At 37.1% G+C, this 23,180-nt stretch overlaps 1 protein-coding gene across 2 annotated transcripts in view; it reads right to left on the bottom strand.

The window, feature by feature from the left end:
• Nckap5 (NCK associated protein 5) overlaps window positions 1-23,180 on the bottom strand; it is a 786,161-nt gene that overhangs the window by 734,664 nt on the left and 28,317 nt on the right. For both annotated transcript variants that reach the window (XM_048345601.1, XM_048345602.1), the window contains exon 2: window positions 7,880-8,009. In XM_048345601.1, the coding sequence (XP_048201558.1) occupies window positions 7,880-7,948 (69 nt within the window). In that variant the 5' untranslated portion in view covers window positions 7,949-8,009. The remainder of the gene's footprint in view (window positions 1-7,879; window positions 8,010-23,180) is intronic.

Here is a 23,180-nt window from a genome sequence, read left to right as displayed (position 1 = left end):
TTGGTTGTCACAACTGGAAGATGCATCCAATGTGTAGAGGACAGAATGACTGGGCCCCAAATCTCTATAGTGTCAAGGATTGAGAAACTCTGTATATGATAACAGGTAAATACAGTGATACAGAACATTGGAAAAAGGGATATCTTCATGGTCATTTCAGAAGAAGTGATTATGGTGTCAGGCTGCCTTATTATCAGTAGTGAAAGGGAGGAGAGAAGGAAGGGAGAATGGTCATTTTGAGTGAGTATAAGCCACAGGAAGGAAGCTTCCCCTTTCAGGCAACAGGATCAATTTGAAGTGGTGGGCAGACAAGTGGCATTTCCTCAATAAAGTTTCTCAAGGGAAATTCTGTCAGATTTCTTCCTACCTCCATCCTTCAATAGCCCAGTCAGAAGAACATGTAGCCAGCTGACAACAACATCAGCTAGCTTATAAACCCTACTGCATGATGGGTACCACTATGCAGTGCTAGGCTCTGTCACTCAGCCACAATTTCCTTCAGGGCTTCAATTGTAGATAACAATGTTTCAGATAAAAACATGTATTACTCTAAACTTGAGAGTTTTTTCAAAGTCCCTGTTAATTAAAAATAAAATCATAAAATTAGAAAGAAGGTAAGTTTAGCCCTAAGTTTTAACACCTACATTCCCTATTCATTACAACTCTCCCCTTTCACTACCACTTTGAGCAATAATTTTGTGAAAAATCAAGCCTGATGTTTTCCTTCAGTGGGCACAGTTATGGCAGAAATGCCAATATCCCATAGAGACCCCTAGCCTTACTGGAGTACCTGGAACTCTTTAAAGTTGGGAGTCACCATAAGGGTCCCAAGTCTCCATCATAAAAGGGTATTCTTCTTCTAAACTTTGAGCCCTGCTCAAAGTAGTCTGAAAGTAGCCAGGCTCAAAGTGAAATATTGACTCCACACTCAATCAGTTTGATAGCCTTAAATAAGTTGTCTAACTTATTAAAGATTTCTTATTTGTAAAATATGATAATTAGAATTCATGCCTTAAAGGGTTGTTGTAAGTATTTAACAAGTTTCCATATAAAACATGAAGTGTATAATGCATGACTTGCCACCTAACATGTAGTGCTACCTGCTAATGTAGCTTTGAATTAGATGTCATCAGCCTGACTGCTGACAGGCCTTCAGACCTCAGCATACCTTCTAACACCTGGCTCCAGACTGGACACTCCTCTGATAAAGTAGTTCTGTAGGGAATAAAACAATTGGGGGAATAAAATGCTTGTTCTCATTCTTTGACCCACTCTCTCACTTGATGAAAATTTGGGAAATCTCAAAGCAATCTTCATATTAGAGAACAAAGGACAAGTGGCATGTTTCCAAAGACCAGAGGCACCAAATAAACAACACTTTATGTACTTTTGTCAGCAGAAGTGGTCAAAGGAGCTTCAATCTGAGTATTTAGGAACATGCTAGAGAAGTCTGATGTTTGGCATTATATGGCATCCCTCCAGTGACAGAGTCTAAAAAAAGGAGAGCTGTGAGAGTTAAGCGAGATCCACTAATAAATGGAAACACTAATAAATAGGACTTTTAGTAGAGACACATAATATTTAATAAGGTTCTGATCAGTTATGGACCGCATATATGATGGCGAGCCCATAAAAATTAAGTGGGGCTGAAAAATCTCTATCATCAAATGACATCCTACTCATTCTAATGCCAAAGTATATAAGATGACTCACACATTCATGGTGATTCTCATATAAATTAACCTACCATACTCCAGTCATATAGAGGAATAGCACATAATACTTGATAATCATAATGACTGTGTTTGGTTTATGGATGTGCTTACTGTAATTTCTATATTTAACTAATAACCATATTTAATAGTTATATACAAAATTTTACTGTAGGACAGAATGCTTCGCATGATATCAGTAGCCCCATAGATCTCATGTTTGCCACATTTCTTTTTTTTGTGTTGATATAATTTTATTGATAAGGTGATATACAGAGGGGTTACAGTTACATACATAAGGTAGTGAGTACATTACTTGTCAAACTTTTTATGTCCTCCCTCATTTTTCTCCCACCTTCCTTCCTCCCCACCCCCTCCCAAGTTGCACAGTTTATAACATATTGTCTTGTAAGCATTGCTGTTGCATTGGTTCACCATTTTGATGTTCCCTTTCCCTTCCCTAATTCAGATAAATGTATATGGAATACCCAAGGCACCAAACTATACCAAGGGGCTTTGTGGAATGATTATACTATCCAGTCTTGTGTAATTACTGTCTATGATGTTTGCGCAATAACAGATTTCTTAGAACTTGCATGTAACATTGAGTATCATGTGACTATCATCATAGTCTCTTGGCTGCACTGGTCAACACTAACAAGATCTTACTTCACATTCTGAAGAGACTCAGTGAATTAGAAAATGTTCTATTTCAACATTCCCTAAATACTTAGAAATATTTCCTAAAATATTTTCTTGTTGCCTTGTTGAATATCATTTGTATAATAGCCTATTGCCTGATCCTTCAGCCAGCCGTAGCTTAATGTTCACACTGAAAGATAAAGAACTGATATGACCGGTGAAAATATATATTCTATTCTTTTATGTAATCCTTACTTCTATGAATTTAGGAAAGTCCTAAACTCTTTCTCGCCCTTAACTATCCTAGCTACAAGGTGAGGAGCTAGATAACCCATTAGTTAGTATGCTATGACTCAAGTAATAAGAGTTGTGTGTGGTGGAACATGCATAAAATACTACCTAAGTTTGAGATTGGCCTAGGAAGACAGTGATCCTCTTCCTAGAAAATGAGTACATAGGAAAGCCAGGCCTGGATTTTGAACTGTCACATTCTCTTATACTTGCAGATAGCCCTTAGGATCCCAGCTGCTGCTTGTCCTTAAAAACAAAGTTTTATTGGAACATGACCATGCTCATTTGTTCAGATACTGTCAATGACTGTTTCCTGTTGCAATAGTGGCATTGGGTGGTAGCTGCTGCTCACCTCACCTAAAAAAATAAACTGAAGCAATTATTACTGCACCTTCATCGATACAATTTTATGATGCCTTCATTGGAACTAGGTCTGGTCACTAACCAGGAAGGAAGTGATTGGTGATTAGGTAGGAGAGATTTAAATTAGATATGAGAAATAAATTTCTTTTGGAGAAAAAACAAAGTCCATCATGTCCTTGGTTGGATTTGTTCTCTGCACTCCTAGTCTTCTGGGCATATTATATCCTATTACTTTAAAACATGATCTAACTACAATGCCATGTTTTTCTGTATATCCTCCTAGAACAATCTCACCTCAGTCAGTGCTTCACTGCTTACCTCCATGTGATTTTGCTTTTCCTGTGGATTAGGTATCTCTCACAGATGAACTATAAACCCTTACTGTATCTGTCAGGGGACTACAGAAAGAGATGGCATATGCAGATCTTCTGATTGAGAGGACTCTAATAGAGAAACTATTCACTTAGCTCTAGGAAGGTCTATGGAAAGTCAACAAGAGATGTGCTACCAACATCCAAGACACAATCATACACAGAAGGAACGAGGGGCATGGAGAAAGAGAAGGGGTAAGAACACAGAGAGCTCTGGGACAGGGTTACACAGTCAAAGTTGCAACCTGAGACTAAGTAATGCAGTTATTGTAATCCATAAAGAGGCAAGGAGGAATCAGGAAAATTCCTCCACCTCTGATTTCCTCTTCCCATTGGCCATGCCCAGGTAAATGATCCTTTTACCAAGGTCTATGGGATGCAGCTGCAGGGCTGTGGAGCCAGGTAAAGAAGAACAATGCTTCTACCTGGAGGGAGAATGGAAAATCTCTAGCACTTTCCTATAGCAAATTTTCAAAGCTGTCAGAGCTGAGGATGTATTGTAGTCAGAGTTTTGTGTCCCTTTGGTGAAGGAGGAAGCAAAAAGGGTACCAGGAGGGAATTCATCAGAGAAACTGTTACTCTCATCCTTTCCTAAAAGAAAAAAACACAATGTTTCTTCCTTAAATTAAAGGAGGATGTTTGCAGTTGAAATACGGGTTGGTAAAAAAGAGACAATTCGTGTGCTACCACAGCTACAAGTGTCAAACAGCTATACATACAGCCTGGGAAGAAGTCTTACAAATGAAACACTGACTTTTTTTTTATCAAAAGCATCCTGGGGAGGGATGAGCAGCTCTGGGTCAAGAAAAGGACTCAATTTCCAATGTGATTTTTTCTTGTTATCAGAGAGATGGTAGCACTTGCTGTGAATATACAGCTACTTGACACAGTCCTGCTGAGGGAGGCAAACATGTCAGCACTTGCCTCTTTTCTCCGGACTTCACCCCCACATTAGAACCTATTTTTCATTTTAGTTTCACTTACCTGTCACCATGTCACTTTTTCCTTAAAAAGGAGTCATTTATAAAGATTTCCACATCAAAGAATGTATTTCAGAATTACAGGTGTGAGCGCGTTCTGTCTCCCCCCACCCCCAGCCCAACACATACCACTCAAACCCTCCCCATGACAAGTGCTGAGGGCAACATTTTGACTAAGGACTAAAAATCCAGTTCCTTCAATTGGAGCATTTTTCCATATTCAGCCCGTAGGTTTCTTTATTCTATGATTCCTTTAGCCTAACATTTTAAAAGCTGTTGCAAGGGAGCTATAATTTCCAACTCAATACTTCATGATTTGATTATGTAAAATAAAAAAATGTAATGAAGTTAATAGGAACTTATTCTTAGAGTACATTATGAGGAATTTTCTCCTGCAAAATCTAAAAGTGGAAATTACCCTTGGGCCTCCTAATTCTCAAAAATAGGGGTCATGATTATTGTGATGGAGTTTCATGACTTAAGCCTTTAATATGTTTCTCATTCTTCTAGAAAGCCTCCCAAAAGTACATCTTTCCTTCCTGGGATAATACTTTTAAGAAATAAAGAACTGATGTGACCAGTGAAAATATATATTCCATTCTTTTATGTAATCCTACTTCTAAGAATTTAGGAAAGTCAGCTACTCTTCCTGGTCCTTAACTATCCTATCTACAAGGTGAGGAATTAGATAATCCATTAGTTAGTATGCTATGACTCCAGTAATAAGAGTTGTGTGTGGTGGAACATGCATAAAATACTAGCTAAGTTTGAGATCATCCTAGGAAGACAGTGAGCCTCTATCAAAAAAAAAAAAAAAAGAAAAAAAGGAAGGCTGGGAGTGTGTCTTAAGTAGTAGAAACTTGCCTTCAAGGTATAATCCCTGGTTTTCCCAAATAGATAAAGCAATAAAATTGTGTTAAAATATGTAAAATATGACTTGAAAACGAGAGCATGTAACATGATTCCCAAGTTTTTTTGGCTATTTTTCCCCATCTTTTTCATCAGTCTTTATCGAGAGCAATCCCTATCTGTTTTGTTCCTAGGAATCTATCTGGCCTCAGTATGGAGTCAGAAAAGAGACCAATGCCTTGTGTTCAAGTGCTTTCCAATGTAGTCCTGTTTAATCTCATTTCAGGCTAAGTATTTTCCTGATGGGCACAGACAAGTTCCTTCTATTTGGTTTCAATGCATTCTGCTCACAGAGAACTTTCTCAAGGAGCATCATCCTGCTGTCATTATCCAGGAACAACATTGTATATAAAGGACAGAGCATAATATTGAAATTGGAGTCACTTGGCTAAAGAAGTCTAATGTTTAACAGTGGGGAAGTGCCCCCTACACATAGTCATGGAAAAGGGCATGCTTTTTTCAGGATGCACCAACCTGGCAGGCAAAGGTGACACTTAATCTGCCTCCAAGAGACAAGGAAGGAATTTCATTTGGGCAAAATCTCTCGAAGTATGATATAAGATTTGGCAGGACTCAATTGCTCAGATCCTACCAAAAATCAAGTTCTCATTTTCCCAGAATTTTTCAATGTCTCAAAGTCAAGAGATAGAGTCAGCCCAGAGTAAAAGCAGGACAGAGTCCTGCTTGCCAACAGGAAAACAAGCTGGCTTTGGATTTTTTCAGCTGGCATGAGTAATGTGGCAGGATTTGATTAGGCCCATCTTCAAGCTGTCTCTTGCAAAAATGAAATGTGGGTGAAGGTTTCAATGAGATAGTTTTCACTTTCTCTGGGTTTGCAAGTACCGAGTACCTTCATGGTACTCTTTTACCCTCTTTTCTGCCTTCTCGACTCATCCTTGTCTTTCTACCAACTCTCTGTGCTACATGCTTCTTAACAAACTTCTGTTTATCTGGTAGATAATTGGGAATGATCCAAACTATTTCATTAATGGGTTCTACTATAAATTACTGAAAAACAATAGCTTAGTATGTGTGTCTTTATATGTCATTTGCATATGAGTTGAAACCTGTGGTTTGGGGGACCAACTAACAAAGATGATTTTTCTGAGTGTAAAGAATCTTTTACTCAGCTGCTCACATCATACCATATGGCTGTCTCTATCCCTGCCTATGCCCAAGAAAGACCATGCTGGCATGTTAATATGTATGAAGAGGTTTCTTTGTGCAAATTAGAAGCTCATAAATTATCTTTTTATCTCAAGTTCTTCAGTAAGTTGAAAAGGGAATGGACATATAAATATGTACACCTTACTTGTACCACCTTCTACACGTAGATGCAAGACCGAGGAGATACAGTTCACCTACAGAGAAGACAAGCTAAAATACTGCAAAAATTATCCAGGGGTGGTGGTACACATCTGTAATCCTATCTATAAAGGAGGGTAAGACAGGAGGATTTTAAGTTCTAGGTTAGCCCAGGCAAAAGTGGGCATGCGATTCTGTCTCAAAAACAAAATGAAAGTGTGAGGGCATGGCTCAAATGGGAAATGTATTTGTACAGTATATTTGAGGCACTGGATTCAATCTCCAGTAAACACACACACACACACACACACACACACACACACACACACGAGCTAGTCTGTTGGTTGCTGCAATTATAGAATGATTTGGCACAAGAAAAGCTTAATGCATTTTTTCCTTAATTCTCAGAAATTTACACCAATGAACAGTTTATGGATAGAAGCAGCAACTATTTGGGGGTACATAAGAAATATATACATGACAAACCTGGATATAGGTAAAGAATAACTAGACAAATATTTCATTGGATATATGTTTGTTACATACTGTGCTTTAGACCTGGTGTTGGGAGTTCACAAATGAACAAAGTGCATCCTTATAAAACATACAAAAGATAGAGCCAAGTTAAGTTTCTATTTTAGTAGGTGAGCATTTGATTTCTTGCTCTACTCTTAGATATTATGGAACAGAAGACATGACCTACACATGTTAGCTGGAGCCTGTGGAAAGGTAGCCAAACCTGAACATTCAGTACCTTGATTATTTCTTTAGCCTAAACAGTCCCCCAAACCTAAAAGTAATCCTAATCAAGTTTAAGCTGATAGTCCCAGGCATTATACTATTAGGAGGAAAATTCATGGACAACTGAAACAATAGACAACTAAGAAGATCTTGTAATTTCATGGCACTTTGGTATTTATAGCTTTATTGATTTCTTATTCATCTTACCCTAGAGTTAAGACACATGGGTGATGGAGGAAACGCATATAGTGTTGGCATTTGGCTTGAATGGTACAGGACTGTTTTTGTATAGCTTAGAGTCCATTTCAGTTAGAATTAATGTAATTATATTTAATATTGACAGATTATGACATTTAGCTATGAAGACACTGTACAAACATTCCAATAACGTTCTGGCTTTTGAGTATGTAAAAAAATAAATGAAACAGAATCCTGGGGTGGGTGTTGCTAATAGGGTAGCTGGAATAGAAGTTTCAAAAAATATGGGGTTCAGGAAATAACAGTCAAAGAATAATGCATTTCTAGCCAAAACATATAGAGTTGTAAATGAATATTTAGTACTTACCACAAGACTGCTGTCCAGAGAAAGTCTTTTTCCAAAGTCTCTTTTCTCAAGCTGTCTCTTTCCCTCCATGAGAGAAGTTATTTATTGTCCTTTGTGATTTATAAGAATCCCTTGTCTGTTCCCAGGGTCACTGCAAAAAGTGAACATTTGTTTTACTATCCAAGGGCATAGTGTTTAGTTCCTTGCTTTTTAACTTTCTAACCAGAAACAAGTGTTGAAGGCAAAATGATTTTTTAAGTACCTAGACCCAAATAACAAGTATAGGACCAACATTGCTCAAGTCAAAAGGCCTCTATGAGTTGTGAATGTCAGAGCTGTCCTTTGGGAAGCTCTGTGTTTTTACAGGTTCTGCTAATGGAGCTGGGGAATGGGTTTACAAACAGTACATTTCAAGCCACCCTTGTTCCATGCCCATCCTCTCCCAACCAGCTAGAATCATTCTGTCACTATACACATAGATGCTGTCTACAAATTCCATGAGGCCAAACTGATAAATGTATGCTCCACAATCAAGAAATATTGAGCCCAAGGCCCAGGGAAGGAAAACTGAAACACAGACATTACTGTCAATATTTAATTTTGAAATGTCATTAAAAATATTAAAGGAAAATTGTAAGATGCCTCCCTTTGGAGCAGAATAAATGATGGATGGTACCAGTGAGTGTTTATGGAACACCTGTTGCATTTTAACAGAGTTCATCCCTATAATATACTGAAATCATTGTTCTTGAATGACTAAACTTTCTGCTTAATAAGAATCCATCATGTGTATTAATTACTGGCTTTCCATTTTCTGCAAGAGGTAAATGACTTGAAATTGTTTCTAGGTTTGTGAGTAGGCTTCCTTACTCATTAGCCAAGAGACCTTCAACAAGTCATTTTGGTCTCTGAAACTCACTTCTCACAACTGATAAAATGTAATTGTGCCAATCAAATGATGTATGTGAAAATGATTTAAAGATAATACATTTACATGATAACTATAATTACCAACAGTGCATGATTACAAACTCAACTGTTATTCAACATAATTCAGTATGTCCTTGATTTTAGAAAGTACTTGGAGAAACAGAAATTACTCAAAAGCCTCATAAACAAATGTAGCTATAAGATTATAATACTATTAATACTGAACTAAAAAATGCTACACAAATCAGTCTTTCTTGTAAAACTAAGAACAATAGGTTCTATCTCTGTCAATTGTCCCTGTCAATTTTCACATGCATCAAATGAATTTGTTCTAACAACCCTAGCATGCAGATTCTGTCCTGGTTTCCTCCATTGTGAATATCCACATACAGTTTCAGTTCTATCTAGGCACTTCTCATAGCCTAAGCCCATCATGGAAACAAATGGGCTCATTTTCCAACCCTGGCTCTCTCCTCTCTTAATCATTGCAGCTCTCCTGATGGAAACACTATATTTAATACATCACTGGTCCACTCAAAAATTCCTAGGAGTCCATTCAGAATTCCGGAGAAAATCCAGATATTTCAACGTCATTTTTCAAGGTCTATTTCCTGCCAACTAGTCTTTTACAATCCCCAATCTCACTAAGCTCAGTCCTGAGAGCATGCTTTTGATGATAACTCTCACCTCCATCTGGCTTATTCCACCTCTTGCTCCAGTTCCTGGCTCAGATCCCATCTCCTTCATAAGACCTTTCTAGACAACTCCATTTGGTAATGATTATCTTCCTCTCCTAACTTTCATAGAAAACCTTAGGGACTTGAGTTATGAATCATGTTTATCACCTAGGATAGCCCTTTAAATAGAATAAGATCTTAATATACACTGCTTTGACAGCACCTACTAGTTAAGAAAAAGCAAGCAAAATCTAGGCAGTGTTTTTAAGCAAAGAAACATTAGTTGTATTGTGATAGGGGAAAGTATTAGTCAACATAATTTACCTTTTCTATTTAGAGTCGCCTACTTGGCAGTCTCCCTTCCTTGTTTCGTTGACTATATTCATTGAAATCTCAGAATAGCCTCTGTAATAATGAATGCAGTTAGAGAGACTGTTCAGACTGAAAATTTCCCTTCTACCAAGAACATTCTCTCTTAAATTGTAATCTCAAAGAGCACAATTCTGAGATATCACATTCGATTTTCTTCTGATATTGAACACATATGTATTAAGTACTATATGGAATGGCCAGTCCCTAAATGTTGTTGACAGCCATGTAGCAAAAAGACTAGGTCTCAGTCTTCATGGGAACTTATGATCTAGTGGGATATAAAGCAGTAAATAAGCAAACACACTGAGGAATGGATAAGTCCAAACTGTGATAGGTGCCCAGATGGAGGAACAAAGCCTTCTAGGTGGTATAATAGAGAGTCAAGAATATGGACAAGAAAACTTTCTGGATAAAATGGTTAGGCATTAGCAATGCAAAAAAATAGGTAAATATTATCCCAAGGCCAGGGAAAGTATCTGAAAAAGAGCTTTGTGCCACAAAAGAACAGATTCTTAGAAATGAAAAAAAAAAAAAACTGTCAAGGTAATATGTGAGGAAAATGCTGGGTTACAGGCAACAATCATACTCTTATTCTAAATACATAGGCTAACATGAGAGTTAGAATCCTTACATATCTCCTTACTAGATGGTAACATCAAACAAATAATTTAGCCTTTTTAATCAGCAATTGGTTCATCTATAAGATGACACTGATAATAGGATCTTCATCCTACTTGGTTTATTATGATGACAAATGGGACAATACACTTAAAGAGTTTGCCAGTGATTAACACAAAATAAATTAAGATTTAAATATTAGGCATATTGATCATCCTTCTGATAAACACAGTCAAACGCATTAGGACAGATTCTAGCTGCTGGGTTTGTGTCTTATCATGAGCTAAAAAGGCTTTTATTTTGGAAAATGGAGGTATTGTGGATAGTTTCAAATAGCCTGGCTTGCCTATGTGGAAAGCAGATACAACTACACAGTCAACTTCTTTTCATATTTTATTGTGTCAATAATATAGATATAGGTGATATTCAAATGATTAAGCAACAATATTATATAGTCATTGATCAATTGTAAAGGAATTGTCTAATACACCCTTAAAACAAACCATCCATCTACAGATATATGTTTGTCCTGGCCAATCACCAGCCTCTGTGTATGGATCACACCCACCCCATGAATATAAATTTTGTGAGCTAAACAAGATAACGATAAATCATAGGAAAGATCAGAGTAAATTTATCCAACTGCTTCAAAGTGGGGCCATCTAAAAGAAACAAAATAGTAATGGAGATAGGGCAAATGAGACTGGGGCATAGCCAACAAAGGAAAACTCAGAAGGCTCACGTTCCATCCATCTGTGTACACAGTAGAGGCCAGAGGTCTAGTGGGAAAATGGTAGGCCATTTCTATCATTCAACCAAATCAACCTGCTCTAAAATAATTGCAACGAAAAATCTTCTAATTTGTTTCCATGCTTACTAGAAAATGTAATTAGGTAATAACATTTTGGAAAACAATATTTTTAATACAAATTTGCAACTTACTTTCTAAATCTTAATATTTATAATTTATATAAGTTGCTAGTAAAATGGTCATCTTGGCTTCAATAAAAGAATAATACAAACTGAGTCAATGAAACAAGAAATTTACTTTCTCATTGTTCTGGAGACTGTAAATTTAAGCTCAGATGCTTGCAGGGTTGATTTCTTCTGAGGCTTCTCTCCTTGTCTTGTGGATGGCTGCCTGCTAGCTGTGTTCTCACACAGCTTTTTCAGTCTATAGACCATCATCTTGTAGGAAATCTTCAGCATGGTATGGTTCCTCAAGACTAGAGACCTTTATGGTCTCATACATAATTTAACTAAACTACTTCCTTAATTTTCCAAATACAGTTTCATAAATGGTTAGGATGTCAACATTTAAACTGCTAGGAAAGCACCATTCATTCTCTAATGTCCAGATTTCAAGCTTGTCACATGTGGGCATACTGATTCCTGAATCTAAACACTGAGGGGAAATATTGATGGCTGTGGCCATACCCACAGACCTTCCTTCTTTGTTGGTCATTTGATTGTTGTATTTCCTCTCTTCCTACATTTTATACTGATATGCTCCTCTGTGTTGTAGGCATATATATGTAAACTACATTATTGAGACTTCTGGAGTAATGGGTTAATTTTGAGTTCTGTCAATGAGAGCCAAAGAGAAGAAATTTAAAGACAATGTGAAGAAAATAAAACTATCATACTTCCAGCTCTAGCAGAGCTCCATCAGTAGCAGGTATAGGTGTCAGAGATTTCTGGGATACTTCCAAAACTCAGCTAAAGAAGAATATTATTAAAAATATCTTAAAACTCTGAGTACCATTACTATCTTATCATTCTTGCTTCTTTAACCCTTCCAACACCTTCAGAAGAAGTTAATATCTGTCTGCTGGAAAACAAAGTAGATTCTCTTTTCCAGGCAAGACAATGTTTGATGTGTAGCTCATGGAGCTATCTTTGCTTAGGTAGCCAGTCTCACTTAGAATACTTTAATTTTTCAGAAAAAAAAAGTCTAAAATTAATTTGAAATAAGAACTAAATCCTTGGAAAGCAGGGGTAGGTAGTGTTTTATGTTCTATAATTTTAGATAGTAAAATGCCTAATACATAGCAATGTGGCAAATACTCAATGAGCAGTTGTTACTTCAATGGACAGGTAAATGAATGTATGTTTAAAGCTATCTTTGTAAATATAGAAAGGGAAGCAATGAAAGGTTGCAAAGAATAACTAAACATATTTACAACAGTAAAGTTTCTTTTTTAGCCAAACACTGAGAAGAATTCAATACAAAGAAAGTCACTTAAAATAGCATCGAACTAAAAATTTTAGGCTTTTAGGCTTTATTTGTTCTTATCAATTGCCCCAACTCTGTTATATTAACTCCTTTTCTCTGCTTGTTAAAGAACACGCCTCTGCCTAAGCATGAAGTCTGTCTCGCCATGGGGAAGAAAAAGGGTTAGAGGGAAGCAGGAAATGAAGCATCCTTCTTTTGACCCATGGCTATTGACACTGCACCTCACATACAATACACACACTTATATCTGTAGCTAATTAAATTGCTTCTATAACATCTATGGAAATCCAGCTTAATAAACTCTTATGTATTCCCTTCATGAGGTCAAAATTCAACCCAAGCATCACTTAAAGGTTACCACTTCTCATTATTAAACTAACAAGTTCTTTTTTTTTTTTTTTTTGGCCAGTCCTGGGCCTTGGACTCAGGGCCTGAGCACTGTCCCTGGCTTCTTTTTGCTCAAGGCTAGCACTCTGCCACTTGAGCCACAGCGCCACTTCTGGCCGTTTTCTGTATATGTGGTGCTGGGGAATCGAACCTAGGGCCTCGTGTATCCGAGGCAGGCACTCTTGCCACTAGGCTATATCCCCAGCCCTAACAAGTTCTTTTTTAAATAAATCTTTAAAATGTTTTTCATTGGCAAGTAATAATTATACATCTTTGCATGGTCCAGTGGGATATTTCTATGCAGCTATACATTGTGGGTCAAATAAGACTACTTAGGTAAGCCATTGAAGTGGGGAAATCTGGGCTGGCCAGTGCCATCTTAGCCACATGTTCCTGCTCTGTCTCCTGTCTTCTGGCTCTTCTCCTGTCTTAATGGTGTCCACTTCAGCTCTCCATTGGAGCTGAACCAGTTTTGTTGGTATTGTTTTGTTCTTTCTTTACTCTCCAGCCTTTATGGCTCAGTTTCCTACAGTGTTAGGTATATTTGCTGGCTTCTGGCCTTTGAGACAGGAGTCCACCTTCCAGTCATTGGCTTTTTAATAAAGACTCCAAGATTCAACCTCTCAAAATGCGGCTTCTCTGTTTTCTTTTCATATAACACCATCATCGCAATTATTTATCATTTCTTTTTTTTTTTTTTGCCAGTCCTGGGCCTTGGACTCAGGGCCTGAGCACTGTCCCTGGCTTCTTCCCGCTCAAGGCTAGCACTCTGCCACTTGAGCCACAGCGCCGCTTCTGGCCGTTTTCTGTATATGTGGTGCTGGGGAATCGAACCTAGGGCCTCGTGTATCCGAGGCAGGCACTCTTGCCACTAGGCCATATCCCCAGCCCTTATCATTTCTTTGTTAAGAGAAATCAGCAACCTATTTTGAATTACACCATCCACCACCATTAATCATAATGTTTTGTGTGAAAGAATATTAGGACTTCTTCTTCCTACAGCTCTGTGGCTGTGGACCCAGTGACTCATCTCTCCTAATCACCCATTGCCCTATGACAGCCTCAAGAGTGTGGCTAGGGCAAACAATATCCACCATAACACAGCATGTGCTAAAGACAAATAAAAGGGTAGCAATTTTTCGTGCTTGACAAGGTAGCTAAGGTGACCTCTATTCTGGCTGCACCTCAAAATCATATAGGAGGCATTTTACAAAATAATACTACCCAGACCTTCTAGAATCTTCAGGGGTGAGAGCATCATCCTTGGAGAATGGTAACAGCAGCTAGAGTGGCATCTGCTGTTTAAGAGCAGGGATTCTCAAACTTTGGGCACATTAGAGTTGCCTGGGGAATCAACAAAGCCCATCCCAAGACCAAACAAATTAGGATTGCTAAGGGTGGAAAACAGGCATCATTATTTTAAGATCCTGAGTACATCTAACTGCAGCCAAGTGAGCACCAGTCTGAGTGGGTCAACACATAGCTCCTTTCTGCCTCTACATCTCTCCCCAAGGAGAAAGACACACAGCTGCTGACAGCAGTAATTGCTTTCTTTAGCTATTGCACCCAGCAATTTGTAATCTGCAAACCCTAGCCCCAAAGAAATGCTAGATATGAACCTTTTGGATAAACACCTCTTCCCTGCTCCCAGTTCACTAATATTCATACATCAACTGGCCCTTCCCTTTGTTTAAACACAAAGATAGAAATGTAGAGTACAAATTTCCAATAAATACACATATATCTTCATGTGAGTCTACCCTTTCAAGTTTCAAAGAAAAAAAATACCTTTAATATTGGAAGACAATCTGCTTTGTTTTAAAACAAGGAGTAGACGGTTAAAAAGGACACCTAGTTAAATCATTAAAAATAATTCATGTCATTTAAAATTCAGCAATATGCATCCATTATCTTTTTATCTTAAGTCTTATGTATGTGAATGCATGGGTGCATGGCAGAAAGGAAGAGAAGTGGAGCGAAGTAAAGAGAAAGATGAGAGAAAGGAGGTGGGACGATATGGGAGGGAAGGGAGGAAAAGGAAAGGAGGAAGAGGAAAGGAGAAAGAGGAAAGGAGGGAAGAACGAAGAAAAGCAAAAGGAAGGAAGGAAAGGAAAGAAGGGAGGGAGGGAGAGAGGGAGGGAGGAAGGGAGGGAAGGATATACCTTCAAAAGTCAAAGAAGCTAAAATCTAAGAGAAACATAATTACGTATATATCAGTCAAATTCAAAGTAAAATGAAAGTGCAAAATTTGAGCATGGAAAATGCCCTTTTTGTGTGACTAACCCTGGATGACTTGCTTTTATTGTTATTCCTGGTATTGAGTGCTGATTTTCAAACAGAAAAGGCTATGGCTTGCTTTCTTACAGTGTAAAAAAAATAAGAACTCAGACAGAGTAGCAGGAATTTGGACTAGAATACACATTTCTTCACTGGCTGCCCTTACCAAACCATCTGTTCTTTCTCTCCCAGTCTTTCTTTGTAAAGATTTTCTCCACTATTTATTTCCCTTCTCTGACTCATCTCCATTTACTGCTTTAAGAATTATTTTTTTTAATTCATTACATAAAATGTAATGCATTGCCCACAAACTTGGGGGGATGTCAGACTGGAAATAAAATGGGTACACAAATAAATTTTGTAAATAAAGTGTGCACATAACCTCAGTGGATTGGAAGAATATTTAGATAAGTGACTAGGGAAAAGAATTCTCACACTGTGTCATCTGCTCACGTTAATGAGTTAATTAAATTAGAAAAATTCCACTGCCAAAAGCAAAAACATCCAAATATGTGGGATGCTAAGGGAATTATAGTCTACGTTACTAAATGCATTCTGTTCAAGCTTTATTATTTTTCTTCCCTTTCAGCAGGCTGTGGAGTGCTACACTTAAAAAGCCATCCAATTTCAAGAGAGTATTTTCCATCTGGGGCCAGTTGGGTAAAGCATGATCTAAACTCTGCAAAGCCCGCTGAGACAACACAACTTGTTAAAGAAACAGTTTGGGAAAAGCACTGCTTTCTGAAAATCCAACAGAAGGTTTAGCTGTGATATCCTCATGTACTGTAGGATTCATTATTCTCCATTAAATGTCTTTGCACACAGGTGGAAAACCCAAATGATTCAGGAAATTTATATACTAAAATAAATTCAGAGCCAATACATTTTCTGCTAAGGTTTTAGCGCAGAGTTAGATACTACTGGTTATTTAGAGATTTTTTTTTTTTTGGCTACTTGAAGAGGTTATTAACTCTTCTTGTTGTTGTTACCTCTCTCCTCCTCACCTGTCATAAACTGAGGAAAAATGCTAAAGGATTAAAACTTTAAAATGCTACTAATGCTCGGTAAACAATATTATAAATATAAAATTTAACATCATAAGGAATAAAAATTGTCAAAAAGAAATGTATAAGAAAAGTCTAGAAGATGTTTGACTTTATTTCATGATTAATTAAATGTACTCATTTGTTGGAAGGGAGGTAAATAAAAATCTTTTTTAAAAAAAACCGTAGTCTTTGACTACTTATTGACTATGTAGGAAGTGTTTAGACTATACACACACACGTAGACATGTATATATTTATTGTATGTATATGTTTACATGCATGTGTTTATATTTACTAGTTGTTTTGTTGAGTTATTGGTAATTGCAATGGTTTTTCTTGGGATTGCTTGCTTTGATGTTTTTCAGTCTCCTACTGCTCCTTCCCTTTTTACTGCTTTGTGTCTCTCTCTTAATGAAGTTTGACTACTAATTCCTTATTAATATATACTGCCAATTTTTTCTCCCAGTGTATCTCTTGGCACTTTGTCCCTTATTGTATAGAAAGTTATAACTGATTGCAGTCAAATGTATCGATCCTTTCTTTTATGCTTTTCAAATTAAAAGAACTTTTTTTTTAATCAGGCCATGGTAGTATCATACGATATAATTGCTGTCCCTACTATAAAGCCTATGTTTAACTTTATTTTTAAAGGATGTGAATTTATTAATTCTGTGACTCAGGTCCCCACTGATTCCAAATCCTCCCAATTCTAACAAAATTCAACATATGCAAAATCCTTTGTCTCGGTTTGTTTCTCTGTCCCTGTCACTGTCTGTCTTCTCTTTTTTTTCCCTCTCTCGTGATCTTTTTGCTTATGCTTAAACTCACATTCCCATGTTTTAATGACAAAATTTAATAAATTTGGGGTCGTTTAGGTCAAGCTTCCCTGTTTCTGCAGTCTGGTGGCCATTTACATTTAAAGCTCTAGTCAAGCCTCTGTGCAAGCGCCTCACAAGTGATTCCAGAAGAGCCCAACAGAAGAACCACACAGACCACTAACCATGGAAGCTTGGGAAAAATCAAGTCACTAATCAAGTCTTCGTCACTAAGACCTGAGATGATCCCATATGCAGCAACAGGCAATTTACAAATTTACAAAAAAAAATAATCCCTTTATTAATTTGGACCATTATTCATACCTTTTCAGTAATCTATTTTAATTTTTTTTGTCAGTCCTGGGGCTTGGACTCAGGGCCTCAGCATTGTCCCTGCCTTCTTTTTTTGTGCAAGGGTGGTACACTACCTCTTGAGCCACAGTGCCACTTCTGGTTTTTTTCTGTTTATGTGGTGCTGAGGAATAGAATCCAGGGCTTCGTGCATGCTAGGCCAGGACTCTACCTCTAAGCCACGTTCCCAGCCTTCTATTTTAAATTGTATTCAATAGCTCTTGGGTATAACTTCCTTAAATTTTAGGCATTTGACGGTTTTTCTAAAATTGAGAAATACGTAATTTCATTTTCTAAAATGCATTTTCTAATTACTTATATGTACCTAGGGGCAGAAATGAATAAACTTGAACTTGTTTTCAATCAGTTTCATGAGCATTTTTTCTCACAGAGCCTTTTGTGGACAGGAATTTCACATAGAAATGAACAATATGTTTTGCCCTTTCTGTTCAATACTCATGTCTCACGCATTTATCTGGTTAAAGTGCACTGACCAGGACAGCAAACTATCACTGGAAATTTTTGCTCTTTACCTCAGTAGAATTAGTTGTGATATTTACACTAATGACTATCAGATTTTCTATTTTCTTTGTAGATATTAACAATAAGGTTGAAGAAATTTCTATATATTTCTAGATCTCTACAATGTGTAAAATGTTTCTACTTTTAATTTAAAAAGATGCTGTAATATAGACATAGTAAAAGATATTCATATACCCTCACTGATATTCAATAAAGTGAATCCTTTTTCGTATTTGCATTTAGCATTTATTTCTTTCCTTTTTAATTTTTTAAAGAAATGCAGCATTGTAGATGCAGTAATATGACAGGTCTACTCTCTCATCTTATTCCCTTTTCTCCTCAACAGTAACTGGTGTTCTTTAATTTGTAAGCATTCTTGCTGTACATAATTCCTACTTAAGTATACACACAATGCTATATGGTATTTCTTTGTCAATGTGGGGGGGCAGGTGGGGGGTGTTGTGTATGTGTTTTAGTTTATGTGTATGGTATCATTCCTTTTCTACTATTTGTTAAACTTAAGATTACTTCAGTTTCTTTTCCCAGTTATCTTGTGTGGCACCAAGATTTATCCATGATACTAGAAGGAATTCTGGTTCACTTTAAATATTTGAGGATTCCTATTGAATGGATTTATAGTTTATTCAGTTACCAAACATTAGATATTTTGATTCTTTTTTCTGCCATTTATGTCATAAGCAATGCTGATGTGAGGGTTCTTCATCATGCATCTTTGTGAGCAAAGGCAAAATTCCTCATGTGAAGTCCCTGCATCAGAGGTCCTATAAAATTTTAATATAACAGGTATACTGGATATCTTTTTATTTACTATGGCCTTTTGGAGGGCCAAAAACTAATGTGATATCTTAAGTTTTGGTCCTCAGAACCACTGAGAATATTTCTAAAGATGTAAAAATACTTCAATGTAAAATTTCTCTCTCTCTCTCTCTCTCTCTCTCTCTCTCTCTCTCTCTCTCTCTCTCTCTTTCTCTCTCTCTCTCTCTGTTGGGAGGATATTCAAGTTGATTCTCTTGTATAATCAATTATATTGAAAAAGATAGTGATTTTGAGTTCTGAATTATCCAAGCACTTTATGATGTGCTTTTTGAGGAAGTAAAGGAAGAGGCTAATGTTTGTCACCTAATAGCAAGAGAATTTTATGAGAACTGCATTATTAGGCAACTTCATCATTGTGCAAACTTCACAGTGCTTACACAAGCACAAATGGTATAGGTCCATCATTCCTCATTGCCTCTCGTACACTGAGATTGTTTACATGAGCATCACAAACCCTTGAGTGGTATGGGCTGCTATGACCTGACAGTATGTCATTAGGTGATAGGAATTTTTCAGACTCTATTGCAGTCTAATGGGATCACCATCAAATAGGCCAATGTGTCTGAGTCATTATACAGTGCAGGACAACGGATGACAGGGAAAAGTCAGAAAATACTAATGGCTACTAGCTCAGGAATAATATGAAAGGGAGGGATATGTCTAGTCAGAGAGGTCAATCATCACTCCGCTACACCTAATCACCATTCAGGGATGGAGGTCAATTTTGCCAAATCCTTCACGTCAAAAGAAGCCACAAATCTAGGTATTTATGTAACATCCCCCCCGCTTCGTTTTACAGAATACATTTATTAAAAAATTGTTTCACAAGCCAAATAAGCCCCATTTCTGAAAAGTATACAACCTAGAGACTTCTCATTTGTAATCTTTGGTTATATGTGTTTTCATATCTCTAAAGTTTGATAATTATTTTTAAAGTTTGAACAAATACAAAACTTCATGAAGAACAGAAAATTGAAGTATTAAATACTAAAAGAAAAACCCCAAGTACACCAATGCATGAGGGCTAATTTACTTTTCCATCCACCTACCTCTGCAAATGAAAGAAACTCAAACTCTCCTTTCCAAGATAATTTATTCTTATTTTTATGTGAAGTCAAAATGTGGAAGCGATTACCATAAGTTACAGAAATAAGCTCTGAAAGCATAAAGGTTTTTATTCTTCACTTAAATTAAATATTACTTGGTTTACTAGATAATTTTTAGATACTCATATATGATATTACAACGTAAGATTTAAAAACTCTCTCCTTTAAAGACAGCTTTATTTCTTTAGTGAATTTTCTAAGTATGTGAGTATAGACTTTTGTCATCTGAGTTGTCTAAGTTTCTATTTCCTAATTTCAGTATTTTCTGTCTTAACTACAGAAAAAAGTCACACATGACTATATATGAGTCATCCCTGAGGTCCCTTTTGATTAGAGTATTTAGAACTATGAAACAATTTAAAGAGAATTTAGTACTTTTAACTTTATCTTTTAATTTCTTATCTTATTGTGAAATCTAATCTATACATCATAATATTGATTTATTTAAAAGATACAACTGAGAAATATTTTTTAATTCATAGTTGTACATTCATCATCAAAATCTAATTTCACAATATTCTAAATACCCTAAAAAAGGTAAACATATTGGTAGTTCTTCATTCGGGCCAACTTCCCCAACGTCAGGCAACCACTAATCTACTGTCTGTCTCACTGGATTTTTCTATTCAGAGTATTTCCCATAAAGGGGAAAGATGAGAGACCAGCTGGTCTTTATGATTGATCTCTTTTTCTTTTTTTTTTTTTTGTAGTTGTTTTTCTTTTTTTTTTTCAAACTGATGTACAGAGAGGTTACAGTTTCATACATTAGACATTGGATACATTTCTTTTACTGTTTGTTACCTCCTCCCTCATTCCCCCCTCTTTACCCTGTGTCTCTCGATTTTTGCTCATGAAACATACATACCCAGTCCCTTCAGTCTCCACCTGGGACCTGGACTCAGTGAGCAGTGCTAAGACCAGCATCCTGCCTCCTGTTGCCCTACTTAGCTTCCTGCCAGCTCCTTCCGGCAGTGGAGGCTACCTGCTTTATCTGGCCAGGCTGACTGCTCCTTATACTAATGCTGGCATGTTTATGCAGCTTCCTCTACATCCAAACAACACCCATTCCACAGCACTTGAAACTATTTCCTAGTGCCTCCATATTCCCTCTGGAGTCTCCAACTGCCTAGCCTCTGACTGAGTGCCTGGACTCTACCTACCCCAGACTGCCTCAGCCTGTCACAACTACTGCCCAGAAAAACCATCCTCATAAAAGGTAATTTCACGTTAGAATATATTTTTTTTTAATTTTTATTATCAAACTGATATACAGAAAGGTTACAGTTTCATACGTTAGGCATTGGATACATTTCTTTTTTTTTTCAAATTTTTATTATCAAACTGATGAACAGAGAGGTTACAGTTTCATACATTAGGCATTGGATACATTTCTTGTACTGTTTGTTACCCTGTCCTTCATATCCCCCTCCCTCCTCCCTCTTTCCCTTTCCCCCCCTGAGGTGTTCAGTTCACTTTCATCAAACAGTTTTGCAAGTATTGCTTTTGTAGTTGTCTTTTTTAACCTGTGTCTCTCAATTTTGGTATTCCCTTTCAATTTCCTACTTCTAATACCAGTATACACGGTTTCCAAAATACTCAGATAAGATTACAGAGATAGTGTAGGTACAACCACTGGAAGGTGATACAAGAACATCATCAATAATAGAAGCTACAGATACAGATGGGACATTGAAAGTAGTTACAACTGTGATATAACAATCGTTTCCATAACATGGAGTTCATTTCACTTAGCATCATCTTATGTGTTCATAAGGGTATAGCTATTGGGCTCTTGTGATGCTTTGCTATGACTTGCCTAAACCTGTACTAATTATTCCCAATAAGAGAGACCATAGAGTCCATGTTTCTTTGGGTCTGGCTCACTTCACTTAGTATAATTTTTTCCAAGTCCTTCCATTTCTTTACAAATGGGGCAATGTCATTCTTTCTGATAGAGGCATAAAATTCCATTGTGTATATGTACCACATTTTCCTGATCCATTCGTCTACTGAGGGGCATCTGGGTTGGTTCTAGATTCTAGCTATGACAAATTGTGCTGCGATGAACATTGTTGTGCTGGTGGCATTACTGTGATTTTGTTTGTGGTCTTTTGGATAAATACCCAAAAGTGGGGCTGCTGGGTCATAGGGGAGTTCTATATTTAGCCTTCTGAGGAATCTCCATACTGCTTGCCAGAGTGGCTGAACCAGTTTACATTCCCACCAACAATGAAGTAGGGTTCCCTTTTGGCCACATCCCCTCCAACAGTTATTATTGTTAGTTTTCTTGATATATGACATTCTTACTGGGGTGAGATGGAATCTCAATGTTGTTTTGATTTGCATTTCTTTTATGGCCAGTGATGTAGAGCACTTTTTCATATGTCTCTTGGCCATTATCATTTCCTCATCAGAGAAGTCTCTTTTTAAGTCTTTAGCCCACTTGATGAAGGGGCTATTGGTTCTTTGCAGTTTTGTTTTGGAAGAAGGTAATTTTTTTAGTTCTGCATATATTTTAGAGATGAGGCCTTTGTCCGTTGAAAGCCCGGTAAAGATCTTCTCCCAGTCTGTGGGTTTTCTGTTTATCTCGCAAGCTATGTCCTTTGCTGTGCAGAAGCTCTGCAGTTTCATGCAGTCTCATTTGTCCAACCTTTTTTTGATTTGTAGCCTTTTGATCATAGTTAAGGAAGTTCCGTCCTGTGCCAAGGAGCCCAAGTGTTTCTCCTACTCCTTCCTTTAGTGTTTTCAGGGTGTCTGTTTTGCTTTTGAGGTCTTTAATCCATTTGGAATTGATTTTGGTGCAGGGTGATATATAAGGATCTAGTTTTAGTTTGTTGCATGTGTTGAGCCAGTTTTGCCAGCACCATTTGTTAAAGAGGCTGTATTTCTTCCAAGCTACTGTTTTAGCTTCTTTATCAAAGATTAAGTAGGTTCTGTGGGTTCATTTCTGGGTCTTCAATTCTTTTCCATTGGTCTTCAGGCCTGTTCCGGTGCCAATACCAAGCTGTTTTTATTACTATAGCTTTATAATACAGCTTGAAGTTGGGTATTGGAATTCCTCCAGCACTGTTCTTTCTGCTTAGGATTGTTTTTGGTATTCTAGGTCTTTTATTGTTCCATATGAATTTGTGGATTGCTTCCTCTATTT

This window comes from Perognathus longimembris, chromosome 4 (assembly GCF_023159225.1).
Source record: "Perognathus longimembris pacificus isolate PPM17 chromosome 4, ASM2315922v1, whole genome shotgun sequence".
In the NCBI taxonomy this organism is placed as follows: Eukaryota; Metazoa; Chordata; class Mammalia; order Rodentia; family Heteromyidae; genus Perognathus; species Perognathus longimembris.
Note: the sequence above shows the minus strand (reverse complement) of the source record. Positions and strands in the feature narration are given on the sequence as shown.